The sequence below is a fragment of the Barbus barbus genome, assembly GCF_936440315.1.
Source record: "Barbus barbus genome assembly, chromosome: 10".
Classification (NCBI taxonomy): domain Eukaryota; kingdom Metazoa; phylum Chordata; class Actinopteri; order Cypriniformes; family Cyprinidae; genus Barbus; species Barbus barbus.
The window spans coordinates 29,515,092-29,536,971 of NC_136738.1; the positions used below are offsets into that span (position 1 = coordinate 29,515,092).

A 21,880-nucleotide genomic window follows, 5' to 3' on the forward strand; every position below is an offset into this window, starting at 1 on the left:
AATATACATATATGCATGTAAATATTTTCAAAATATATACATGCATGTGTTTGTATTTATATATAGATAATAAATATACACAGTACACACACATATATTATGTAAACAAAAACGTTTATTTTGGATGCGATTAATCGTTTGACAGCACTAATATATATATATATATGTGTGTGTGTGTGCATGTATATATTTATATTGAAAGTGTTCAAACAACTTGTTCAAAAAATCTCTTTTCTCAACCTTCTTTCTGTTGCAGAATCAGGAAACATGCAAAGGAGTAAATAAAATACATTTATAATAATTAACAATAATTATTATTTACTAAGCCATACTTATTATCAATTTATTATTATTATTATGATTACAGCAATAATACCAGTGATTTGTAAATATTTCACATACTGTGACTGTTGCACCATGCACACATTATGCAGGTTAGTCAATGAGCTCAACAGGTTCCTGGGAGCCAGTTAAGGATTTGATCCTGTGGGTCGAGCCGAGGGGGGAGCGTCATGTGCACGCCCTTTTTCATCAGCCCAGGACAAGTGAGTAAGAGCCACTTCACTGCATCTCAGTCCCAAGAGCTCCATCTGGCCGGCTTCATGAGCCGGGACCGTGCGTCACTATGCACCTCCAACTTCTCCTCATTGTAACTTTATGCGTGCTTCATTGCGATTGTCAAGGTACGTTGCAACTTTTGTTATTAACTTGTTTCGTATCAGATTTGTTTTAGATACGGTCCCCTTTAGTGCGTATTTTTTTCTAACAATAGACATAACGGGCAAGTAACTCTGCATAATATCACAATTATTCTGGTTTAATTGACCTATATAACTGGGGAAAAGTGCAGCTAGATTCTCAGAGTTTCGCTCATTTATTCGTGCAAATAACGGCATTGTTATTTATGCATGCTAGAATGAACGGATTTTCGCTCAAAATAAAACTGCATCTTGAAAAAAACAAACAAAAAAACAAACAAGTGTGCATTTGTTTATTATACACATTGTTGCCGTGGCGCACTAAGCCTCCCTCAGATTTGAGATTCTCGGAGAACTTTTGCATGGGCTTTGGCGTTGCCAGGTAACAGAGACGAGCATGTGACTTCAAGACAATCTCTAGCAGACCCCAAGCTGCTGGTACAAAGCAAATTCAACACGTTTCTGCGCTTGGGCTTGTTTGTAAAAGACTTAACCAGTCTGCTGTGGAGGGGAGCTAGAGTTTGAGACAGCAACAGGTTGCTCTGTGTGGTTGCATGGCTAGAGCTTCTCCAAATGTAATCTGCTTTCTTTTTGCCCAACCCTTAATCAACCCTTAGTATGTAAGCTTCTTATGTGAACCAAGCAACTAATTACTCAGCAGCTGCCGACCATTGCTGCTCATGAAACACTCTGTTGACCCAGTGAAAAATTAGCTGTGGTTATCTTTATTGAGATTAAATCATTGCAGATTGTTTGATTATAGGGAGAATTGGGATGGTTGCATTAAACAAAGCGAATTAAATTCCGTTTACTGACCATTGCAACCTTGAGGCGTCAAAATCACATCATCTCGTCCAGTCTTTTGGGATTTCGTGCTGCTATATGTTTGCATCAGGTTTAAGTTTGTGGCCGTAGCCTTGATTGATCTCCTCAGAAATACGAGCCAGGAATGAGTTCCTGTAATCCAGCTTTATTCAGCATGTGTTTTCGGAGGAAATGACCAAAAGGGTCTTGATGGAGGGGGGACAGGTTACTTTCTCTAATCCGCTGAGCTTCACTTCCTGTTGGTTCCTCAAGCTCTCAGTTTCAGGCCTGAGGGTCAAAGGTCTTTAAAAGTAGTTACTTGTTACCTTGTTTAGCATGCATTTAATTTAAACTTGGGCTTTTTAAAAAAAAAAATAACCCTGAGCTGGCACAGTCTAAACAGTTTTGACACCTCAATTCATGATGTTTATTAACCAACTTGTGAAACCATCCAGTGTAAATTAATATTTACAGCGAGTTACTCATTTCCTGCAAAAGTGATGATTATGCTGATTTATAACTTGTTTTTTTCATTTTTTTCACTTTCATTAGTCACGTATTAGCTGTTTTTGGATTCTAATGATTAAAAGGACATTCACTCAGTGTCACATTCACCAGCGGCCTTTTTTTATTATGTGCAGCCATGGGTGCAGACAATACCGTGAAGATCAGCGAACAATGATATCTCATTCAGTAGGCTCAATCAGATGTGGATCGGTGAGGGGCCTCATGATCTGTAACAGGATTTCCATGCACGAAATCAAGAGAGGAAATCAGTTTGATGCTGGACAGAGGATCTTATCTGAACCTGGCTGTCAGCAAGCTTTAAAGTTCTTAAATTAAACACTTTTGCATTTGACTCCTTTAAAACTGTAAACATCTGTGGAAGCCCATTTCAAACGGCAAGTCTGACTTTTAATCTCACAATTCTGCTCTTTTTTTTTTTTTGCAATTCTAAGAAAAAACTCAGAATTGTGAGAAGTAAACTGAGAGTTCTTGTTTCTTGCAATTCTGAGTTTTTAACATTTTGCGATTGTTTTTTTTTGCTGCTGGAGATTAAATAAATGAGAATAGTAACTACAACTTTATCTCATAATTCATCTCATAATTGTTTCTCTCAAATACATGTTTATATCTCACAATTCTGTGTTTATCTCGCAGTTCTGTTTTTTTTTTTTTTTTCAGAATTGCGAAAAAAAGTCAGAATAGTGAGATAAAAAGACGCATCCTGTGGTGCATGGTTTCATAATCATCTTATTCCTTGCCTCCATAGAGAAATCAAAGTTATCTTTTTTTATCAATAGTGTCTTTAAACGCTTTCAAACTATTTATATGCTCTATATATTTAATAATTTTGTAATGAACTTTGCATATTTATGTTGTTGCAAAATATAAACAATATATTTACGACAATACATTTTAAGTTGGATCCAAATCCCAAGCGGTTTCGTATTGACGTCAACATGAAACATTAGCATATTGCCCGCCCACGTGTTGGTCTTTTCGCATTGGTCTGAATGAAAATGCAAATTCATTCTTTGCCACTAGGTGCAGCTTTTGGAGCGTAAAACTTGCGTTTTCCCCCGGTAACGCTGCACACAAAGCAGCACTGCACTCACAAACGCTGCTTTACAGGCGAGATGAGATGAAAATGAGACCAATCGGACCAATCACCGCAGATTAGCGTCACACAGAGGAGGGGTTTGGAAAAATTAATCGTTAAACTAATCGTTTGGCAGTCGTTGAGCAAGTAAGGTAAAAAAAAAAATGCATATTATAAGACAATGAATGTGTTTTTTAACCTTGCATGCATGTCAACCTGTTGTTGGAGACTCCCAAAACCAAAATATCAACCTTTCATTACCCATAATAGGGGCACTTTAAAGTTTTCTATAAAGTGCATCCAATTTTATCCAAATTATGGAGCAAACTCATAAACGTAGAAATATTAGACATATAGCAAAGATTTACAGGAAATCTCAAATTGTTTATACTAACTATATTACCATCCAGCTCTAATCTTCTACTAAATGAGACTATAAGACTTGATATATTCATAAAGCTTTGAAACGAGGCTTACGACTCTTTACTGAAGAATACTTTGAAATCCTTATGGAGCAAATGAATATGAAAATTACTTAAAAAAACCAAGGCTGCTTAAAAAGTGGGCCGTAACTGTTGCCACTCTTGCCATCTTGAAACAGATGTAGGTTTGCCAGAGAATGAAGTAGCACTTTTGTACTCGTAGAGCAACTCAAAAGTTACTAGGCTCCAAAGATTCTTCTTGTCTTATGTATCTTTTTAAAATTTACTGCTATGAGTGAGAAAATGTGCCTGCTAAGTAGCACGACTTTCAGATTGTCATTGTTTATTGTTCTAGAAAGTATTGCACGTCTGCTTGACGCGTGTTTGGTGTTCATTCTTCTGTTTTAGGTTATTACACAAATGTGTGAACAAGCTAAACAAAGAGTAATGACGTCTGCATTTTGAACAGTGAGACAATACCGAAATCCCATTTTTCCTGTTCTGCACGTGCTCCTTAAACCTCACACATGCTTCTGGGCCTTTCCGGTAACAGTCTGCTGTATTAGAAACAGGAACAGAAGTTAACACGGTTGGCCCTAATGAAGACTTCTAATCCTCTCAGTGTAAACAGCACCCTCACTGGCCGTATTAGTCTCTGCCGCGATGCCATCTGAAAGCTGAGAGGCCTGTTAGATGGTGTTCACGTCTGATGACACTGGATTGAGGGAGTGTGTGCTGTAAATCATTGTATCTTAAAAGCGACTAAAAATGAACCACCTGTGGTCAATTTCTCACCGTCATGTCATTCCAAACCCGTATAAATCTCTTACTTCTGTGAACACGAAAGATGCTTTTGTTAGTCAATATGAAAGTCAATGGGGTTCAATGTTGTTTTGGGCCCCATTGACTTTCAAAATAACTTCTTTTATGGTTTAACAACATGAAGGTGAGTAAATGATGATGTATTTTCATTTTATTCCTTTCATGGATTAAAAGTTCTGGGTAACACTGGGTATACTGTTAAATAGGTTATTCTTAAACATAGTTAATGATTTCATTTTAATATCATTGATATAGTTTTTGTTAATATTTAGAATTTTATTTTATTTGAATATTTTATCATAATATTTAGTTTTAATTTTACTTGTAGTTAAAGTTTTAGGAATTATTATTTGTTGTCTGTTTATTATATTTGTAAACATGTTTATATGGCTTTTATTAAGTTTTAGTTTATATTTAGTTATTTCATTACTTCATCTAAACAAAAATGAGAAATGTTGTCTTGGCCTTTTTAATATTTTATTTTAATTTAGTTCATGTTTATTTTATTTTAAGTGATGAAAATGTTTTTTTTTAAGGTTTTAATTTTAATGAACTAATATCTCTGGCTAAATTAACAGCATTCTACAACATTTGTTAATCTAGGTTAATGTTAATTTCTGCATACTAATGCATTTTAGGAATTAGCAATGAATATTATATTTATAAATTGAAATGAGATAAATAAATGATATAAAACTGTTGTTTATTGTTCATTTTTACGCTATTTAGGATGTTTGCCTGTAGATTTTAGAACTAACGCATCTATTGGTGCTGATTATTTCAAAAAGTACAAATAATTTGGATGATATTTCGGTCTCACACATTGCAAATTCGTTCTGAAGTTTCTAATGGCAGTCAGCTTCACCGATCTGAATGGTTTAATAGGCTTCCCGACTCTATGTTTGCCTCCTTTCCACTCGCCGCCAATGCCAAGCCGCCTTGGCGTACCAGTAGGTCTTTTCTCCACGACTCCGTTTAGGCCGTGCGAGCCAAAGTCAGTTGTAAAGCAATTGACTGCATTCTGCATCGTCCATTTCCATATGAAACGGGCTGCGGCACTCGGCTCCACGGTATGGCCGGCCAGCTCTGGCGCTGAGCTCTGCCAGTCATTCCTGCGCATGCATTCACTCCGGCCGCCCCCCAAAACAAGGCGGCATTGATGAAAGAAGCGGCACCTCTCCCATGGCCCCCGCGGGACTGGACAGAGATGTTTTGGGGGGCTTGCTAGTGGCTGGCAAGTGCCTTTAGTTTTTTTTAAAGGGAAAGAGGGATGGCAGAATGGAGGAGGATGGGCCTCTTTTCGGCTTTCTTTCTCGCAGGAAGCTCTACTGTATTCCCCCATTCTGTTATCCGTCTCCATCGGGCCTTTTGGCGTGCTGACACTTTCAGTTATGGGGCTGCAGCCCCGCCAACCAGGCCATTGTGCCATTGTGGTCTCACAGTGGGGTCTAAGCCTTTGGGAGGCTTCATTCTAATGAAAATTCCTCCACCGCACTCTCTTTGTGGCCCGACGTTGGTGCGTCCTTGTTTTTCCCCTCAGATAGTTTCAGGGATTCTTGCCTGCTGAGGGTTTAAGTTGGCTAATTAGAAAAGACATGCCCAGAGAGGAGATGGGGACGGAGGGGGGCAAAAAAGGAAACAGCGAATGGAACAAAACAGGGTAAGCAAAGACATTAATGAAGGAAGGAAAAACAAGCGCAGACCCCATCAACAGGAGGACGGCATTTGCATAATACAAGCTGCTGTCCTGACAATGGCCCGCCGGGACAATCGCATAACTGTTGTCATTCGCGCAATCTTAGTTAAGACGTCCAAATAAAACCCTTTTAAAGACACCCCAGGAAATGACGGGGCTAAATGCTTTGTTTTGCTGAGTGCAGGAACAGGATAGGCCCACCGCTGTTCACTTTACCTGTCGCTTTTCCCAGTTGCTGATACCGTCAGGAAACACTGGCTTTATTTTCCAGGCTCTCTGCGAATAGGTTTCGGCTCTTGGCAATGACTGATAGGTTTTATAGATGACTCGTACTGTTAAACTGAGAGAAAACAATTCATTTGCAAGTGAAAATCTGTGTTATTTTAGTGTATATTAATATAATAATAATAATATTTTGAATAACCTTTTATTTTTATATTTTTCTTTGGCAACTTAATATTAGTTCAAATTTTAGCAATTTTGTTATGGGGTTTTATCATTTTTTTTATTTATTTTTTTCTGTTATGTTTTCCTGTCTGTTCTATATGTTTTAATTAATTTTTATTTCAGTTTTAGTTTTATCATTTTAGTACTTTAACTTAAACTTAATAAACTTAATAAAAATGAGGAATAAAAAATAAATGAAAATGTAAAATAAGAGTCAAAAATGAATACAATTTAATAAATTAAATTAAATTAAATATTAGAAATTAGTAAAAACCTTTATATATATATATATTTTTTTTTTTTTAATATATATATATATATATATAGTATTTCAGTTCCATTAACATTTATTCCAGGTAGCATTTTTATGTCTGTCTTGTTTTTATAAATTTTATTTCAGTTTTATTTTTAGTTACTTTAATACTTCATCATAAACTAAATAAAATTAGAATGTAAATAAATATTAAATTAAATGTGTTTTATTATAATTATTTTTGTTATGTTTATTTCAAGTAATTAATTTGATTTATTTATTAATCTGTATAGTTTTTATTCATTTTTATTACAGATTTAGTTTTAGTTATTTTAGTGCTGTAACTTAAATGAATAGGAATGGAAAGAAAATAAGGAATACAAATGAATCAAAATATTAGAAAATGAAAAAAGAAATAAATCAATAAAAATTTATCAAAAAGTGTTTATATTTTATTTTATTTCAGTCAACATTTATTTCAAGTAACAAAAATGTATTTCCTGTGGTTTTAGTTTTAGTCATTGAGAACAACCCTGGTGAAAATCAAATCAGGTATAAAATATAGCATTCTCATCCTGTCAGCGCGTGTGGAAACGGTCGATGGCTTATGTTTAAAATTCTATTACTTGCGAGCGGGTGTCAGTAATAGCGTCTCACCTCCCAGATCCTGTATATGTCAGGTGTCTACCTGTGCCTTACAGACACTGCTGAAACCTCCGGGATCATGTCCTACCAACAAAGGCTTCCTTTGAGCGAGTAGAGCAGCAATTTTATCATTAGTAAACTGAGCAGGAAAAAGGCTCGTTTCCCAATTGGCTGCCGAAGGAGTTAAAAAGGAAGCCCATTTGGCTGGCATGCTTTAAAAGCGTTTGCTGGGGTGTTTGGTCTAGACCTCTCGCTATGAGGAGGCCCTCGCTGAGCTTTTAGCGCCGCGGCTCAAGCACAAACCCCCGTGGCCCTCTGGCAGAGGACGAAATCCATTATTAAAGAGTACATCACGGGGAACGAGGCTGATAAACTTCTGACTCATACATAATAAATGCTCTGCTAATACAGTGTTTGTTTTGCAATGGCACAGAACCAACATGCTGTCTACTATGATATGTTTAAATTAATATTGAAGAGCCATTTATTGAGAGTAGTAATATTTTACAAACTACAGAAGTATGGAAGCCTTTTTTTGCTACTGAATAAAAAAATAAAAAAAGTTAATTGCAACTTTTTATCTCACACTTCTGACTTTTTTCTCGGAAATTGCGAGATATAAAGTCAGAATTGTGAGAGAGAAGTCATCAGAATTTATATAAACTCGCAATTGTGAGAAATAACATCAGAACTGTGAGTTTATATTATGCAATTCTGCAAAAAAGTCAGAATTGCACATTTATATCATGCAATTGATTAAAAAAAAACAAATCTTAGAAAAAACTATTCCCCACAGAATTGCACTTTTTAACTCGCAATTGCCAAATTATATCTCACAATTCTAAGAAAAGAAGTCAGAATTGCGAGATATAAACTTGAAAATGTGAGGAAAAAAACGGGCTTCCATACTGAGGGAAGCACATTAAAGGAATAATTCTCCCAATAAATCAAAAGCTATTCACTGCAAACCTGGAAAACAAAAGAAGGAATTTGAATATTTGTCTTTTTTGTAGCCTTATGGTCATTATTACAATAAACTGTTGTTGTATGGCATTTCTGGGTGAACTGGTCCTTTAAATCTTGCTAAAATGCTTCCAACCTGCCATGTCTCACAACAAGGGGGAGTTGTTCCTCCATCCATTTAGAGATTACTTTATTGCACTATAAGACTCATTTTTTGTCAGTCGGATGTCTAAACATATTACCTCAGATTTTCAGCGAGGTTTCTGGTCGGCTAAAAGTCAATGATGACCTCAGTTCTCAGTTCCTTATTGGCAGGCGCCGAGCGCTCGAGCTGTCTGATTGAGTCACATGAGTTTCCTAAAAGGCAGCAGGTCAGATAAGATTCCTGTTTCAACCGATCCAAACAGCCACGCTTACTGAAAAATTGAAAAGTGCTTGTTAGTACATTATCATTTACTGAAACGTTACACAGTAAACTGACGTTACTTACATTTTTCAGTAAAAAAAAATTTAATGAAAGAGATAAATTACCATTATCAATTTGATTATCAATTAAAATTAAAGGTACAAATATCCATGAACATGAATAATAACAAATCAAAAAATATATAATTAAGGGCACTTCTTTTTAAAAATATTTTTAGATATCATTTTATTATACTTCTCAGTGAGAGGGTGTTTTCTGTGAAAAGTGTATAAATAAATAAATATTATATGTATGTTCTTATATATATATATATAAATGTATGTGTGTGTGTGTGTGTGTGTGTGTGTGTGTATACAGTGGGGAAAAATGATTTGATCCCTTGCTGATTTTGTATGTTTGCCCCCTGACAAAGAAATGATCAGACTATGATTTTAATGTAGGTTTATTTGAACAGTGAGAGACAAAATAACAACAACAAAAAAATCCAGAAAAACACATTTAAAACAAGTTATAAATTGATTTGCATTATAATGAGTGAAATAAGTATTTAATCCCTTCACAAAAAATGACTTAGTACTTGGTGGCAAAACCCTTGTTGGCAATCACAGAGGTCAGACGTTTCTTGTAGTTGGCCACCAGGTTTGCACACATCTCAGGAGGGATTTTGTCCCACTCCTCTTTGCAGATCATCTCCAAGTCATTAAGGTTTTGAGGCTGACGTTTGGCAACTCGAACCTTCAGCTCCCTCTACAGATCTTCTATGGGATTAAGGTCTGAACCTTAATGTGCTTCTTCTTGAGCCACTCCTTTGTTGCCTTGGCCATGTGTTTTGGGTCATTGTCATGCTGGAATACCCATCCATGACCCATTTTCAATGCCCTGGTCCTGACGGTACATGGCCCCGTCCATCGTCCCCTTGATGCGGTGCAGCTGTCCTGTCCCCTTAGCAGAAAAACACCCCCAAAGCATAATGTTTCCACCTCCATGTTTGGCGGTGGGGATGGTGTTCTTGGGCAGCATTCCTCCTCCTCCAAACACGGCGAGTTGAGTTGATGCCAAAGAGTTGTATTTTGGTCTCATCGGACCACAACACTTTCACCCAGTTCTCCTCTGAATCATTGGCAAACTTCAGACGGGCCTGTACATGTGCTTTCTTGAGCAGGGGACCTTGCGGGCGCTGCAGGATTTCAGTCCTTCACGGCGTAGTGTGTTACCAATTGTTTTCTTGGTGACTATCGTCCCAGCTGCCTTGAGATCATTGACAAGATCCTCCCGTGTAGTTCTGGGCTGATTCCTCACCATTCTCGTGATCATTGAAACTCCACGAGGTGAGATCTTGCATGGAGCCCCAGGCCGAGGGAGATTGACGGTTATTTTGTGTTTCTTCCATTTGCGAATAATCGCACCAACTGATGTCACCTTCTCACCAAGCTGCTTGGCGATGGCCTTGTAGCCCATTCCAGCCTTGTGTAGGTCTACAATCTTGTCCCTGACATCCTTGGACAGCTCTTTGGTCTTGGCCATGGTGGAGAGTTTTGAATCCGATTTATTGATTGCTTCTGTGGACAGGTCTCTTTTATACAGGTAACAAATTAAGATTAGGAGTACTCCCTTTAAGGGACTGCTCCCAATCTCAGCTCCTTACCTGTATAAAAGACACCTGGGAGCCAGAAATCTTGCTGATTGGTAGGGGATAAAATACTTATTTGACTCGCAAATGCAAATCAATTTGAAATGCAAATCAGACTTTTTTGAAATGCGTTTTTCTGGATTTTTGTTGTTGTTTTTTTTTGGCAAATATTTATTTGCATGTTCCAAATAAAATGTGAGTAGCGTTTGCCTGTATAAAACCAATGCTAGGATGTCATGGATAGTTGCCTGAATGTTGCTATGCACTTAAATGCACTAAATGTTTTGGGTGGTTGTTAGGGTGTTGCTATTCAACACGTAGAATGTTTTGGGTGTTTGCCACTGTTTTGGTATGCAAATGATAGGATGTTCTGGATGGTTTCTAGGGTGTTGCTATGTGATTGATTAGTAAGCAGAGTTCAAAGTGACCACAACTATAATTTCTGTGATATTCTGGTCTCCATTTCAATGTGAATCTAGATTTTTCTTGCCCATTTTATAGTCTCTTAGGTGAGGGATCACTCATGCAGTGCAAACAGTGCTTGTTCAAATTCCTAACCTCAAATCTGACTGTGCCTGCTTTCAGAGGGCATGCAAAATTAGATACGATGGATTTGTTTTACTAAAGAATTATGCATGAGGTTATAGATGAACAGTTTATTGGTTAAATTAGAACAATCATATATTTATAGTGCCTTCAAATTTAAGTTCCGGTAACTTTTGAGTTTGATTACTGCAGCTTCTTTTGGGAAGATCACATACGTTTGACCATGGACCGTCTATCTGTCTGTGTGTGTGTTTAGGTAAGTGGTGATAAGACAAACTTGCTCACCCCCTCTCCAACCCTCCTGACCTTCACCACGTCATTCCACCTTACATCTCCCTTTGCTTTTGGAATTTGGGTGTAAGAGCTACGGTACCACCCGGGTACCGATATTTATCCTAATTACATTTCTGACAAGGAACAGCACGTACCATTCATCAGTGTCAGTGAGAGACAATCAGAATCCCCTGACAGAGGGCTCCTCCACTGAGCTATGCTGATGGTGTCGATATGTCCCGGAGCCCGTCGGGGAAGGTAGAGGGGTGGTACGTTATCTCCTCAGATGTCACTCACAGGGGGAGATCAAAAGGAAGGAGAGTTAGGGCTGTAGAAGTGCTTGCTCACAGACTGGCACGCTTGGCTCCGCTGGCTGTCAATTCAGTTGTTCAAATACTTCATCAGTGGAACAATCACATGCACACTTAAAGATGTCTGAGCGCACTGCTTTTCAGAATTGAAATGGGTGCTGCTTTGATTTGATTGATTTCACTGCAAACATCGGTTTTAGTATTTATGTCCTGATTTTCAGTACAAATATCTACACATCCTTAAAACAAAATACATTTAGTTGAGATGCAAAATTGTTTAACATAAAACCATTTATTTACAGAGAACATACCTTGAATTAAGACTGTATCTGAGCTCATTGGGCTTATTTTTGCTTCTATTCACTGTAAAAAAATTGCATCAATTTTAGCTTCTTTTTAATGACTTTGTACATTCTTTCGGTATCAGTATATACAGAATGTAATTTCACTTTAGACAAAAATTGAATGTTTAATCTGAACAGTCTGTAAATAATGCCTTCAATGTACTTATCTTTCAGAGTTTTATTTATTGCACATACATTTTTAAACTGTTATGCAAAACAGGTTCTTCAATAAAAATGTACAAATTAAACGATATGAGATAGTAGTTTAGACAAAGTAGAAATATATTTTTAGACATTTTTGACTAAAATAATTCTGCAACATTGATTATTTTATATTGCATAAATGCATCTTGAATGGTCAAGAGGTCTTTGGATGGGTTGTGTTCAGAAGGGCATTGTCCATGTAGGGGAGATCTTTGAACCTTATCTTGTGTAGTAACTCCTGCAATGTTTACATTATTTCTTATTACAATACATTATCTGGATGTCTCGAACCCATCATGGTCAGGTTTTATGATCTGTGGGAGTAGATCTTTGGTTGCTATCTTGTAGTCGGCATTGAGTAAGCCCATAGGCCTGCATGATGAATGTAGTTTTTTTCTCCTTTTGCTAATGGATGCAAAATTTTGAGGCATCTGTCATTTAGAGGTGGCACAATCATAGGTCAAAGCTCAGGTAAGAATGTTAAGAATTAATGTGGGAAATTATGCTGTTCTCTGACCTTAACAGCTGTCATCCCATCAAAAATCATCTTTTATTTAGAGCAGATTATCAGAATGTTTTGTAACTTTGTAGGTACACCTTTAGGGCCCTAAGATTTCCGTGACGCAAAAAATGCAGACAGAATCGCGGAATCCAGTCATAAAAATGGAATTTACTGTATAATGTGAAATTCAAGGCAATTTGTCAAATTTTGGATGAATAAATCAAAAGTAGATAGCATGAATCCTGCATGTTCTGCGTGTCTCTGTGTGAATGAGTCATGGGTGTAAAATTTAATAGGGACGCAAGGGACATGTCCCACCAATATTCAGCGACTACTAAATTGTCCCTAGCAATTATTTTGATCAAACAATTAGGCGAAATATGTATATGTTTATGTAACCACTGCTGTTGTAATTTCGGCCACATCTGAAATAGGTCACACAATTAATATTACCTGAGAAGTTAACATATAAGGATGCTGTAGTGTTTAAAACATATGTCCACACTTCAGTTGAATGATAAAGTTTACCCTCATTAGCTTTTTTTAAGCTGTTTTGTGTTCATATGCTTCTCCCATTTGCTCATTTTACATTGACTATCACTCTATATAGACTAATACAATCAGATACAACCAGAATTTCTCAAATATTTATTATATACAGATACATTTAAGATTCAGTTTAGTGGTATGAGAGTGGGATGCTTTCAACTGATTTCCTATTTAACAGTCACCATCTGAACTATTTAAAATATAGTGAATTAAGCTACAAACTGGATCATTCATAATGCATAATGTTTCCATTTAGCTCGTCATATTGATGGAGTGTTTAAGTTACCCTAGTTAGCAGTAAAACGATTAATGAATATGTTCGTAGATTTGTGTTGAATGTTATATTTGGAATGGAAATATAATGACATTTTATTTGCAACATCATGCTTTTTTGCTTATTTCAGTTAATGTCATAAAAATAGCAAGCTAAGCCAGTAATGACAGTGTCGAGAAAAAAAGGAATACAGAAAAATTGAAATGGAATTTGGAAAAAAAATATTTTTATTTTCAAATGACTTTTGAGCAGATCAGATGTGAACAGATGATCTGAATATCCTGCCATTTTCTGTGTAGGTTCAGGTTGTGAGGCGGGGTCTTTCCTCTGTGGGACAGGCCGTTGTATTCCAGCAAGCCAGAGGTGCGATAGAACAACCGACTGTTCGGATAACTCAGACGAAATTGGCTGCCGTAAGTAACTCTTCCTCCACAGTCACAAGGTCACACTGACAAAGAGCGGCAAGTGTGAAATACAGCTGTTCAGTTTGTAATCCGTAACCCAGAACAGCATTACCAGTAGCCATGTGTTCACTCAGCAATTTAGAAATGGTTTTTAGTATAGTAGGTGTTGACTTTAAAAATAACATAGTTAGCATTTCTAACATCACTTTTTTACTTGAAAGTCTTGTTTTTATACACCATTTTGGGTTTTAAAAACATAAGATTCTTACTTGTTTTAGGGCTGTTTTCACACATGCATACTAGCCTATGTATTCAAGAAATGAAAGTAAGAAATTAAATCAATTCCTGTGTAAATCTCGCTAGCTTTCTATGGACAGCAAGTCTCTGGAAGTCATGGCTGTGTCAAAATCTAGTTTGGCAAAGACCAAAAGAGTTTTGAAGGGTGAAAACCTACAAATATAGTCACAGATCCACTCCAGAAGAAAAGATGAAAATTTTATTAGTTAATTAATTCATGAAAAGGTCATGTTAGGCACATTGCATTGTGCTATACAATACCCAGTGTAGTTTTCACTGCTGTATACAGCACATTTTCATGTTTTTGTCATGTTTTTTTGGTACAAATTTCAAAAAATTCTTAAATCAAATACATAAATCAAATACAAATACATTTACTTGAGAAGAAAAATGACTGAAGATATTGAGACTTGTTTTCTGAAAAAATTATAAAAATTAAGTGGATTTTTGCTTAAAAAAAAGAAAAAATATCTATCAGTGGGGTAAGAAAAATTAGAAATTTGAAGTTGTCTTTTTCATATAGTTCAGAAAAAGGATTGGTTATATGCTATTTCAAACACGTTTGGACCAATAAATAAGGAAAATAGTTCAAAAGATCATGTGGCATGTTTATTTCACTATATCGAGGAGCTTTTTGAAAGAAAAACGCAGGCTAGCGCTGGCCAGCTCAAATCTGTTCTGTCTCATTACGGCCCTCCAGCCCAGCCCACCTGCGAGAGCACTCAGTTTCAGTGCTTGAGTGACGGCGAGTGCATTCCTCAGCACTGGGTCTGCGATGATGAAGAGGATTGCGAGGATGGCTCAGATGAAAGGCAGCACTGCCGTGAGTACTCCTTATCTCCATCCGTCCGTCTCTCCCTCGCTTTCTGCTTCCATTTCAATTATGACTGTCCGTCAGAGCTGAGAGCTCCATTGACTCCCAGTAATGTACGGGGATGTAATTTCCATCATGTCGGAGAAACATGATATCTCAGATGTGCAGGTAACAGTCTGAAAAACAAAAGGCAAAGCGTGCATGTGTTCTAGCATGCCACTTTAGTGAAGATGAGGACCACCCAGCGCACTCATTTTATAATCATGTGTCTTTGATCTTTGCTGGCAGCTGGCAGGACGTGCTCCAGTTCACAGTTCACCTGTACGAATGGGGCATGCATCCCTGGAGGATACAGGTGCGACCGTGTTCCTGACTGCCTAGACGGAGCAGATGAGAGAAACTGCCGTAAGTATGCTGTCGGTATGTGTGTGATGGGATTAGAGCTGGACAATGCAGCTAATATATATATATATATATAAAATTACTATATAATAACTATGTAACTAACTTCAAAAACTTTAATAGTATCTCAAATAACTAAAATAACCCTGCTTAAAGCTACAATTTTCATTAAATGAATACATATAAATGTAATTGCTGCTTAATAATTTTCCTTTCTATGCAACATTTTGAGTGCTAAAGCAGATGAATGTATTTAGTTTTGAATCAACTGTGAATTAGTTTGAACTGATTCACAGTTTTGACTCAAATTGACCAATTCTGTTGCCATTTTTACTAATAGAATAAATCAGATGTCAAAGTGAAATTGAAATAGAGCCCATTTACTTTGTAAAAATTCACATCAAACACATTGCAGCCCTTCTCCTTTAACCACCTGACTCCATTCTGGTATGCTTTTCACCATCCAGCCAGTTCCCAGTGGTTAAACTCATGTCCTTGTTCCTTAAATATCCTATTTCATGTGGAAATGCATTGGATTAAGGATGCAGAACGGTCACAACGTTTCATTGCATTTCATGAATTTAAAGCTCCCATACTTGCTCTAGTCAGTCGACATTTAAATATCATAAAGTGCATAAACATCATAGCAATATATTGTGAATAAATGATAAATATTTGATATATCGCCCAGCCCAATATAGTGTGTGTGCGTGTGTGTGTTTCCTTCCCCTCGAAGGCTCCTTTGGCATTTTAATCAATTTGTAAGATTAAGAGTCTCGTTGATGGACAGAAATGGCCACAATATGCTTCTTGTTTGTCAGACTTGATTGCAGATTCCTCTGTGGATTAGTGCGAGTGTCAGTTCATCACTGAGCTCTTATCACACACTGCTTTACTCTAACAGACCTGCTATGCACAAAATGCTCATTTGGCTGCAGAAGTTTGTGTTTGTTTCCTACATTAGCCTTATGCTGTTTCTTTGCTCGCACATTAAGATCACTCACTCAATGCTGTACCGCAGTGGAACACTGTATCGTATTACAGAGTGATTATATTTAATTGAATGAGTGAGTGATGGACTTGCTCTCTTTCTCTCAGTCTACCCAGAGTGCTCGGAGCTGAGGTGTGCTAACGGGGCATGTTATAACAGGAGCCAGCGCTGTGACCAGGTGCTCAACTGCCGAGACGGCTCAGACGAGGCCAATTGCAGTGAGTGTATTTCCCTGGCAGGACACTGGATGGCCTGGAAAACATCTGCGCTACGTTTACAATTGCAATTTTACAATTCATTTTAAAGCTGAAATGTTTAGTCATGTGACTTTTTGTCTTCTTGATTACACTTTTAAAAATAAACTTTTTTTATTGGCATGATTCCGTCAAGAACTTTGAACATTCAAGGAGTCTTTCCATTGGGCAAAAGATTCTAAATAGTGTAAAAAAAATGTTTTATAAAAAAGTTCTATAGATTTTTAAAATATTCTTTACATTAAGAAAAAATGTAAAGAATTTGGTTTCTTTGGGTAACCAAAAATGGTTATTCTATGGCATCAGTGTGAAAACCCTTTTGTAACCATTATTTTTAAGGGTTTAGAGTAATATTTTACTCAAATATATATATATATATATATATATAATTTTTTTTTTTTTTTTTTTTTTTTTTTTTACTCATGCTTATGTTGTTCTGTTATTTAAAGTATTGTTTATATCCTATTATAGTTTTTATTAATATTTTGAATTATTTATAATATTTATTAACATTTTGAATAGCTTTTATTTTCATATTTACATTTTTTTGCATTCCATTTTGTTAATTTTTTTGTTACGTCTCATTTTTATTTGTTGCTTTTTAAAATATTACTTTTTTTAATATTTGTTTTTTATCTAATATTTATATTTTATTTCATTTTATTTCAGCTTTATTTCAATAAACAACAATTTTTTAATAGTTTTAGCTGACGATAATAACCCTGATTCCGTGAAACACAAAATAAGATATCGGGCAGAATGTTCAAGCTGCTCTTTTCCGTATAGTGAAAGCGAATGGTGATTTATAAACACCATAGCTCACAAAATGCCATAAAGTACCGTAAAACTATCAATAAATGTAATATATGTGACTTTCATGCTATATATTTTTTTGAGATTAACAAAGCACATTTCATTTGTTGTTGACCGATTATCCCATTTGTAGTCTCATTTTTTCTCACGATTCGTCACAACATACGAAAAGCAATGGCATTTGCCATCAGTGATGTCAAACCTGGTGCCAAAATGTGACATTTGTGAAATGAGAGAGCCTTAAATTTGGGTCTGCATGAGTTGGAACAACATGAGGGTGAATAAATAAAAAAACTCATTTCTGGCTCGACTACTCCTTATTATACTGTATTGTATGCTGAATTTGATTTTGATATTCATCCTTTTTGCACCCTTTGGTGTGGTGAATACATCCCAATTACAGTTATCTTCTGCTTAATTGAACTTTTATGAAATTGTGTGGTGGATAGACATATTTCTTGTTTGTTTTCAGCCCAGCGGTGCAGCAGCGGTCAGTTTCAGTGCAGTAACGGCGAGTGTATTCCTCGCGCATACGTCTGCGATCACGACGATGATTGTGGAGACAGAAGTGATGAACAGAACTGCAGTATGTTTATTTCATTTCACAGTTTCTCAAATCCAGCTGTAAAGAATGTAAAAAGGGGACATGAAGTAGTGTGAATGTTCACAGTAATGTATTCTCTACAGCCTACCCAACCTGCAGAGGAACGTACTTCACCTGTCCCAGCGGCCGCTGCATTCATCAGGTCTGGCTGTGTGATGGAGAGGATGACTGCGAGGACAATGCAGATGAGAAAGGCTGTGGTGCGTCCCAAAAATATCCTTCTTCATGCTAAATATTTAGAAATATTGCAAGTTTTTCAGGAGATGAAAGTGTCTTGACTGACATGGACTGAACATGGTGTTTTTTGTGGTATGTTTAGATAATGTCCAGCACGAGTGTTATCCTGGGGAATGGCCGTGTCCTTCTTCTGGTGTTTGCATCCCTCTGGACCATCTCTGTGATGGGACGGCACACTGTCCGGACGGAGAAGATGAAACCAACACCACTGCTGGACGCAACTGCAGTCAGTTACCACCTAAAAATCACTAAAGCTGATTTCTGCCAGTGTTGTTTTAGTATTATGTATATTATAAATTAATATTTAGAATGACCTTTTTTATATGTTCAGTTTTTATTTTGTGATTTAATTTAGTCATTTTTATTTTTTCGATATAGCTTTATTTTATTAGAATTTTTAGTAATTTTAATACTTCAAATTTACTTTTTTAGTCACCTTTTTAAAGTTTTCACTTTTATTTTTATATTTTCAGTTTACATTTTAATTTTAGTTATTTGTTAGTAATTAAAATTATGTTAGTAATTTTGTTATGTGCTTTTATCATTTGTACTAGTTCTTTTAATATTACTACTTGTTTTTATTGCAGTTTAGTTTTAGTTCAGTTTTATTTTTATTTATTTTCATTTTATTTATTTAAATTACTATTAATAATTTAGGATTAGTTTTAGTAATTTTATTATTTAAATATTTCATTTTTTTAGTTTTTGTTTTTAATGTCATTAAAATTGTATTTTACTTCAGCTTTATTTCTTTTTTTCAGTTTATTGATTTTTAATACATTGAACAAATTGTGTGGAAACAGATTTCACTCAGAAATTGCTAGTAAATTTCACAAATGTGTCCCTGGACCACAAAACCAGTCATAATGGTCAATTAATTTGAAAGCTGAATAAATAAGCTTTCCATTGCTGTATGGTTTGTTAGGATCGGACAATATTTGGCTGAGATATGACTATTTGAAAATCTGGAATCTGAGGGTGCAAAAAACTCAAAATATTGAGAAAATTGCCTTTAAATTTGTCCAAATGAAGTTCTTAGCAATGCATGTTACTAAGCAAAAATTAAGTTTTGATATATTTATGGTAGGAAGTTAAAAAAATATCTTCATGGAACATGATCTTTACTTAATATCCTAATGATTTTTGGCATAAAAGAAAAATCGATAATTTTAACCCTTACAGTGTATTTTTGGCTATTACTACAAATATACCCCAGCGACTTAAGACTGGTTTTGTGAGCCAGGGTCACATATAATTAAAAAGAAAAGCAGGTAACACTTTGAAATAAATGTGAAAAGTAAAAATAATGAAATAGTATTTTCTTGTAAAGCATACTCCAAGAATCTGTATTTAGATAAAATATTTTTTACAGTGTAGTTTCAGTTTTAGATAACTGTAACAAAAATTCTAGCCTAATACACTGTTAAAGACATTGCTGCTGTCTTAGTTTTTGGTTTGGTATGACTTTAATCTGCCAGAATTCTGTGTTTGCTTTAACGCTTTGTACATTTTCGGTTTCCTCTAAGGTTTTCCTAACATTCCGAGTGTTTTGTGACAGGTATCTGGCGCTGTGCATCTCTGAGCTGCGAGCATCACTGTCACTCCTCTCCTGACGGAGGAACCTGCGCCTGTCCGCCGGGATACTTGGTCAGCAGAAACGACAGCCGCTCATGCATTGGTAAAACATTTGACTGGTGATTACAAATAGGTGCTCATATTCAGTCAAACTGGTGACTTGCCATCAACTCTCCCTGTATTCTGTGCAGATTATGATGACTGTAGTCTGTGGGGCATGTGTGACCAGCTGTGTGAGGATCGGATCGGAAGCCATCGCTGCAGCTGTCGGGACGGTTACCTTCTGGAGCAGCACAAATACTGCCGCGCAAATCCCTCGTGTGAGTCCATTCAGGCCTCTAATACACTGCCTATAGTATATACTCAATCTCTGAGTTTGGTGAAGTGCTGTAACTGATTCACTTCAAGTTTATTTATATAAACCTTTCACAATTCTTGTTTCAAAGGACCTTCACAGAACATTCATGTTTTAATGTTACAGTCAGAAAGTATTCTGCTATCAGTCAGAGATTAGTGTCAAAGTACCATCCATAAATATACAGCTATAAAATAATCCAAGTAATGTGCACTGAACATTTTTTACTCAGAAATTGCTAGTAAATTTCACAATTAATTACAAACAAATGGCAAGTAACACATAAAATAAAAATTGAAATTGAAAAATATGTACTCCAATTTACATAATCAAATAATCCGTTTTTTTTTCTACAGTATGGTTAGGAAACATCATGTATTCAGATTAAACCAACAAAATAAACATATTTTACAGCTTGTAAAATTGTAAAAGCAGTTGTAGCCTATAGTTATTTTAATGTTTAAGTATAGTTAAAATCTAGTTAAAAAAATGCACAGTTGATCAAAATGTTGCTTAGATTTTTGTTTTGGATTTTATAGTGCAAGCAAAATATTTGCATTTATTTATTCTGTGAACGTTTGAAATTTGTCACCTAGTCCTAATGGATTTACAGCTCTGTTCTTTTTTTTAATGATAAATCATATACAATTTTGTAATATTTATTTTACATATATTTACAAGTATATTTTAATTGCATTTATTTGTACTTTTTCTCATAATACGTCATATTGGATTAATTAATATTTCTTTTAAATATTTGTATTATTTATTTAAAAAATATATTTATGTATTTTCTCAGTATCCTTTTTTCTTATATTCCTATATTATTGGCTTAATTAATATTTATTTTTAAATATATTTTTCAAAGGTTTACACATTTAGTTTTTCAAATTTACTCATTTATTCTCATAATAAATCTTATTATATTAAATTAGTTTTACACATTTAAGAAAAAAGTATTTATTTACTCAGTATGCTTTTTTTCTCAAATTAAATCACATTAATTAATTAATATTTATTTTAAATATATTTTACAAAGGTTAATAAGTATTTTTTTTTTTAAATGTATTCACTCAGGGTAATTTTTCTCATAATAAATCATATTAAATTAAAAAAAAATTTAAAAAATATTTTCAAATATGTGTGCCTCCCAACCATTTGTTTGGCAGGCCCTGGCAATGAATAACAAACACTGGCACCACACAGCCAACCCCAAACTCTCTCACATTAGTTATGTCTTATCAAAAGTGCATTATATTATGTGAGTTCTCCAAAGATTGTCAAACGTTTTGAAGCTTACCACATTAATTCACTTTGTTTGGCAATCTTCAGCTGGGGTGCCTTCGCTTATATTCTCCAACGGGAGAGACTTGCTGATTGCTGATGTCCACGGACACAACGCTCAAACCCTGGTCGAGTCCCAGAACAGAGGAGTTGCTGTTGGTGTGGACTTCCATTACCAGCTGCAAAGAGTCTTTTGGACCGACACAATCCAAAATAAGGTAAATGGACGACAGACTAACAACAACAGTCCTTCTGAAGTTACATATAGTTGCTATTTCTATTTCAAATAAATGCTGTTCTTTTAAACTTTCCATTAAACAAAGAATCCTCAAAAAAAAAAAAAAGTATCAGTTTCCACAAAAATATGAAGCAGCAATCTCTGCTTTTCAACATTGGTATTAATAAGACATGTTTCTTGAGATGCAAATCAGTATATT

At 35.6% G+C, this 21,880-nt stretch overlaps 1 protein-coding gene across 1 annotated transcript in view; it reads left to right on the forward strand.

Annotated features, from left to right (window-relative positions):
* Positions 1 to 625: 625 nt before the first annotated feature.
* The window catches only part of LOC306876249 (low-density lipoprotein receptor-related protein 2-like), a gene marked incomplete at its 5' end in the record, with an annotated part of 94,569 nt that continues 73,314 nt past the window's right edge, over positions 626 to 21,880 (forward strand). Inside the window, 11 exons of the mRNA XM_079427265.1 lie at positions 626 to 683; positions 13,713 to 13,826; positions 14,815 to 14,937; positions 15,217 to 15,333; positions 16,429 to 16,539; positions 17,861 to 17,974; positions 18,076 to 18,192; positions 18,312 to 18,455; positions 19,788 to 19,907; positions 19,996 to 20,124; positions 21,492 to 21,661. Of these exons, the coding sequence (XP_079283391.1) occupies positions 626 to 683; positions 13,713 to 13,826; positions 14,815 to 14,937; positions 15,217 to 15,333; positions 16,429 to 16,539; positions 17,861 to 17,974; positions 18,076 to 18,192; positions 18,312 to 18,455; positions 19,788 to 19,907; positions 19,996 to 20,124; positions 21,492 to 21,661 (1,317 nt within the window). The remainder of the gene's footprint in view (positions 684 to 13,712; positions 13,827 to 14,814; positions 14,938 to 15,216; positions 15,334 to 16,428; positions 16,540 to 17,860; positions 17,975 to 18,075; positions 18,193 to 18,311; positions 18,456 to 19,787; positions 19,908 to 19,995; positions 20,125 to 21,491; positions 21,662 to 21,880) is intronic.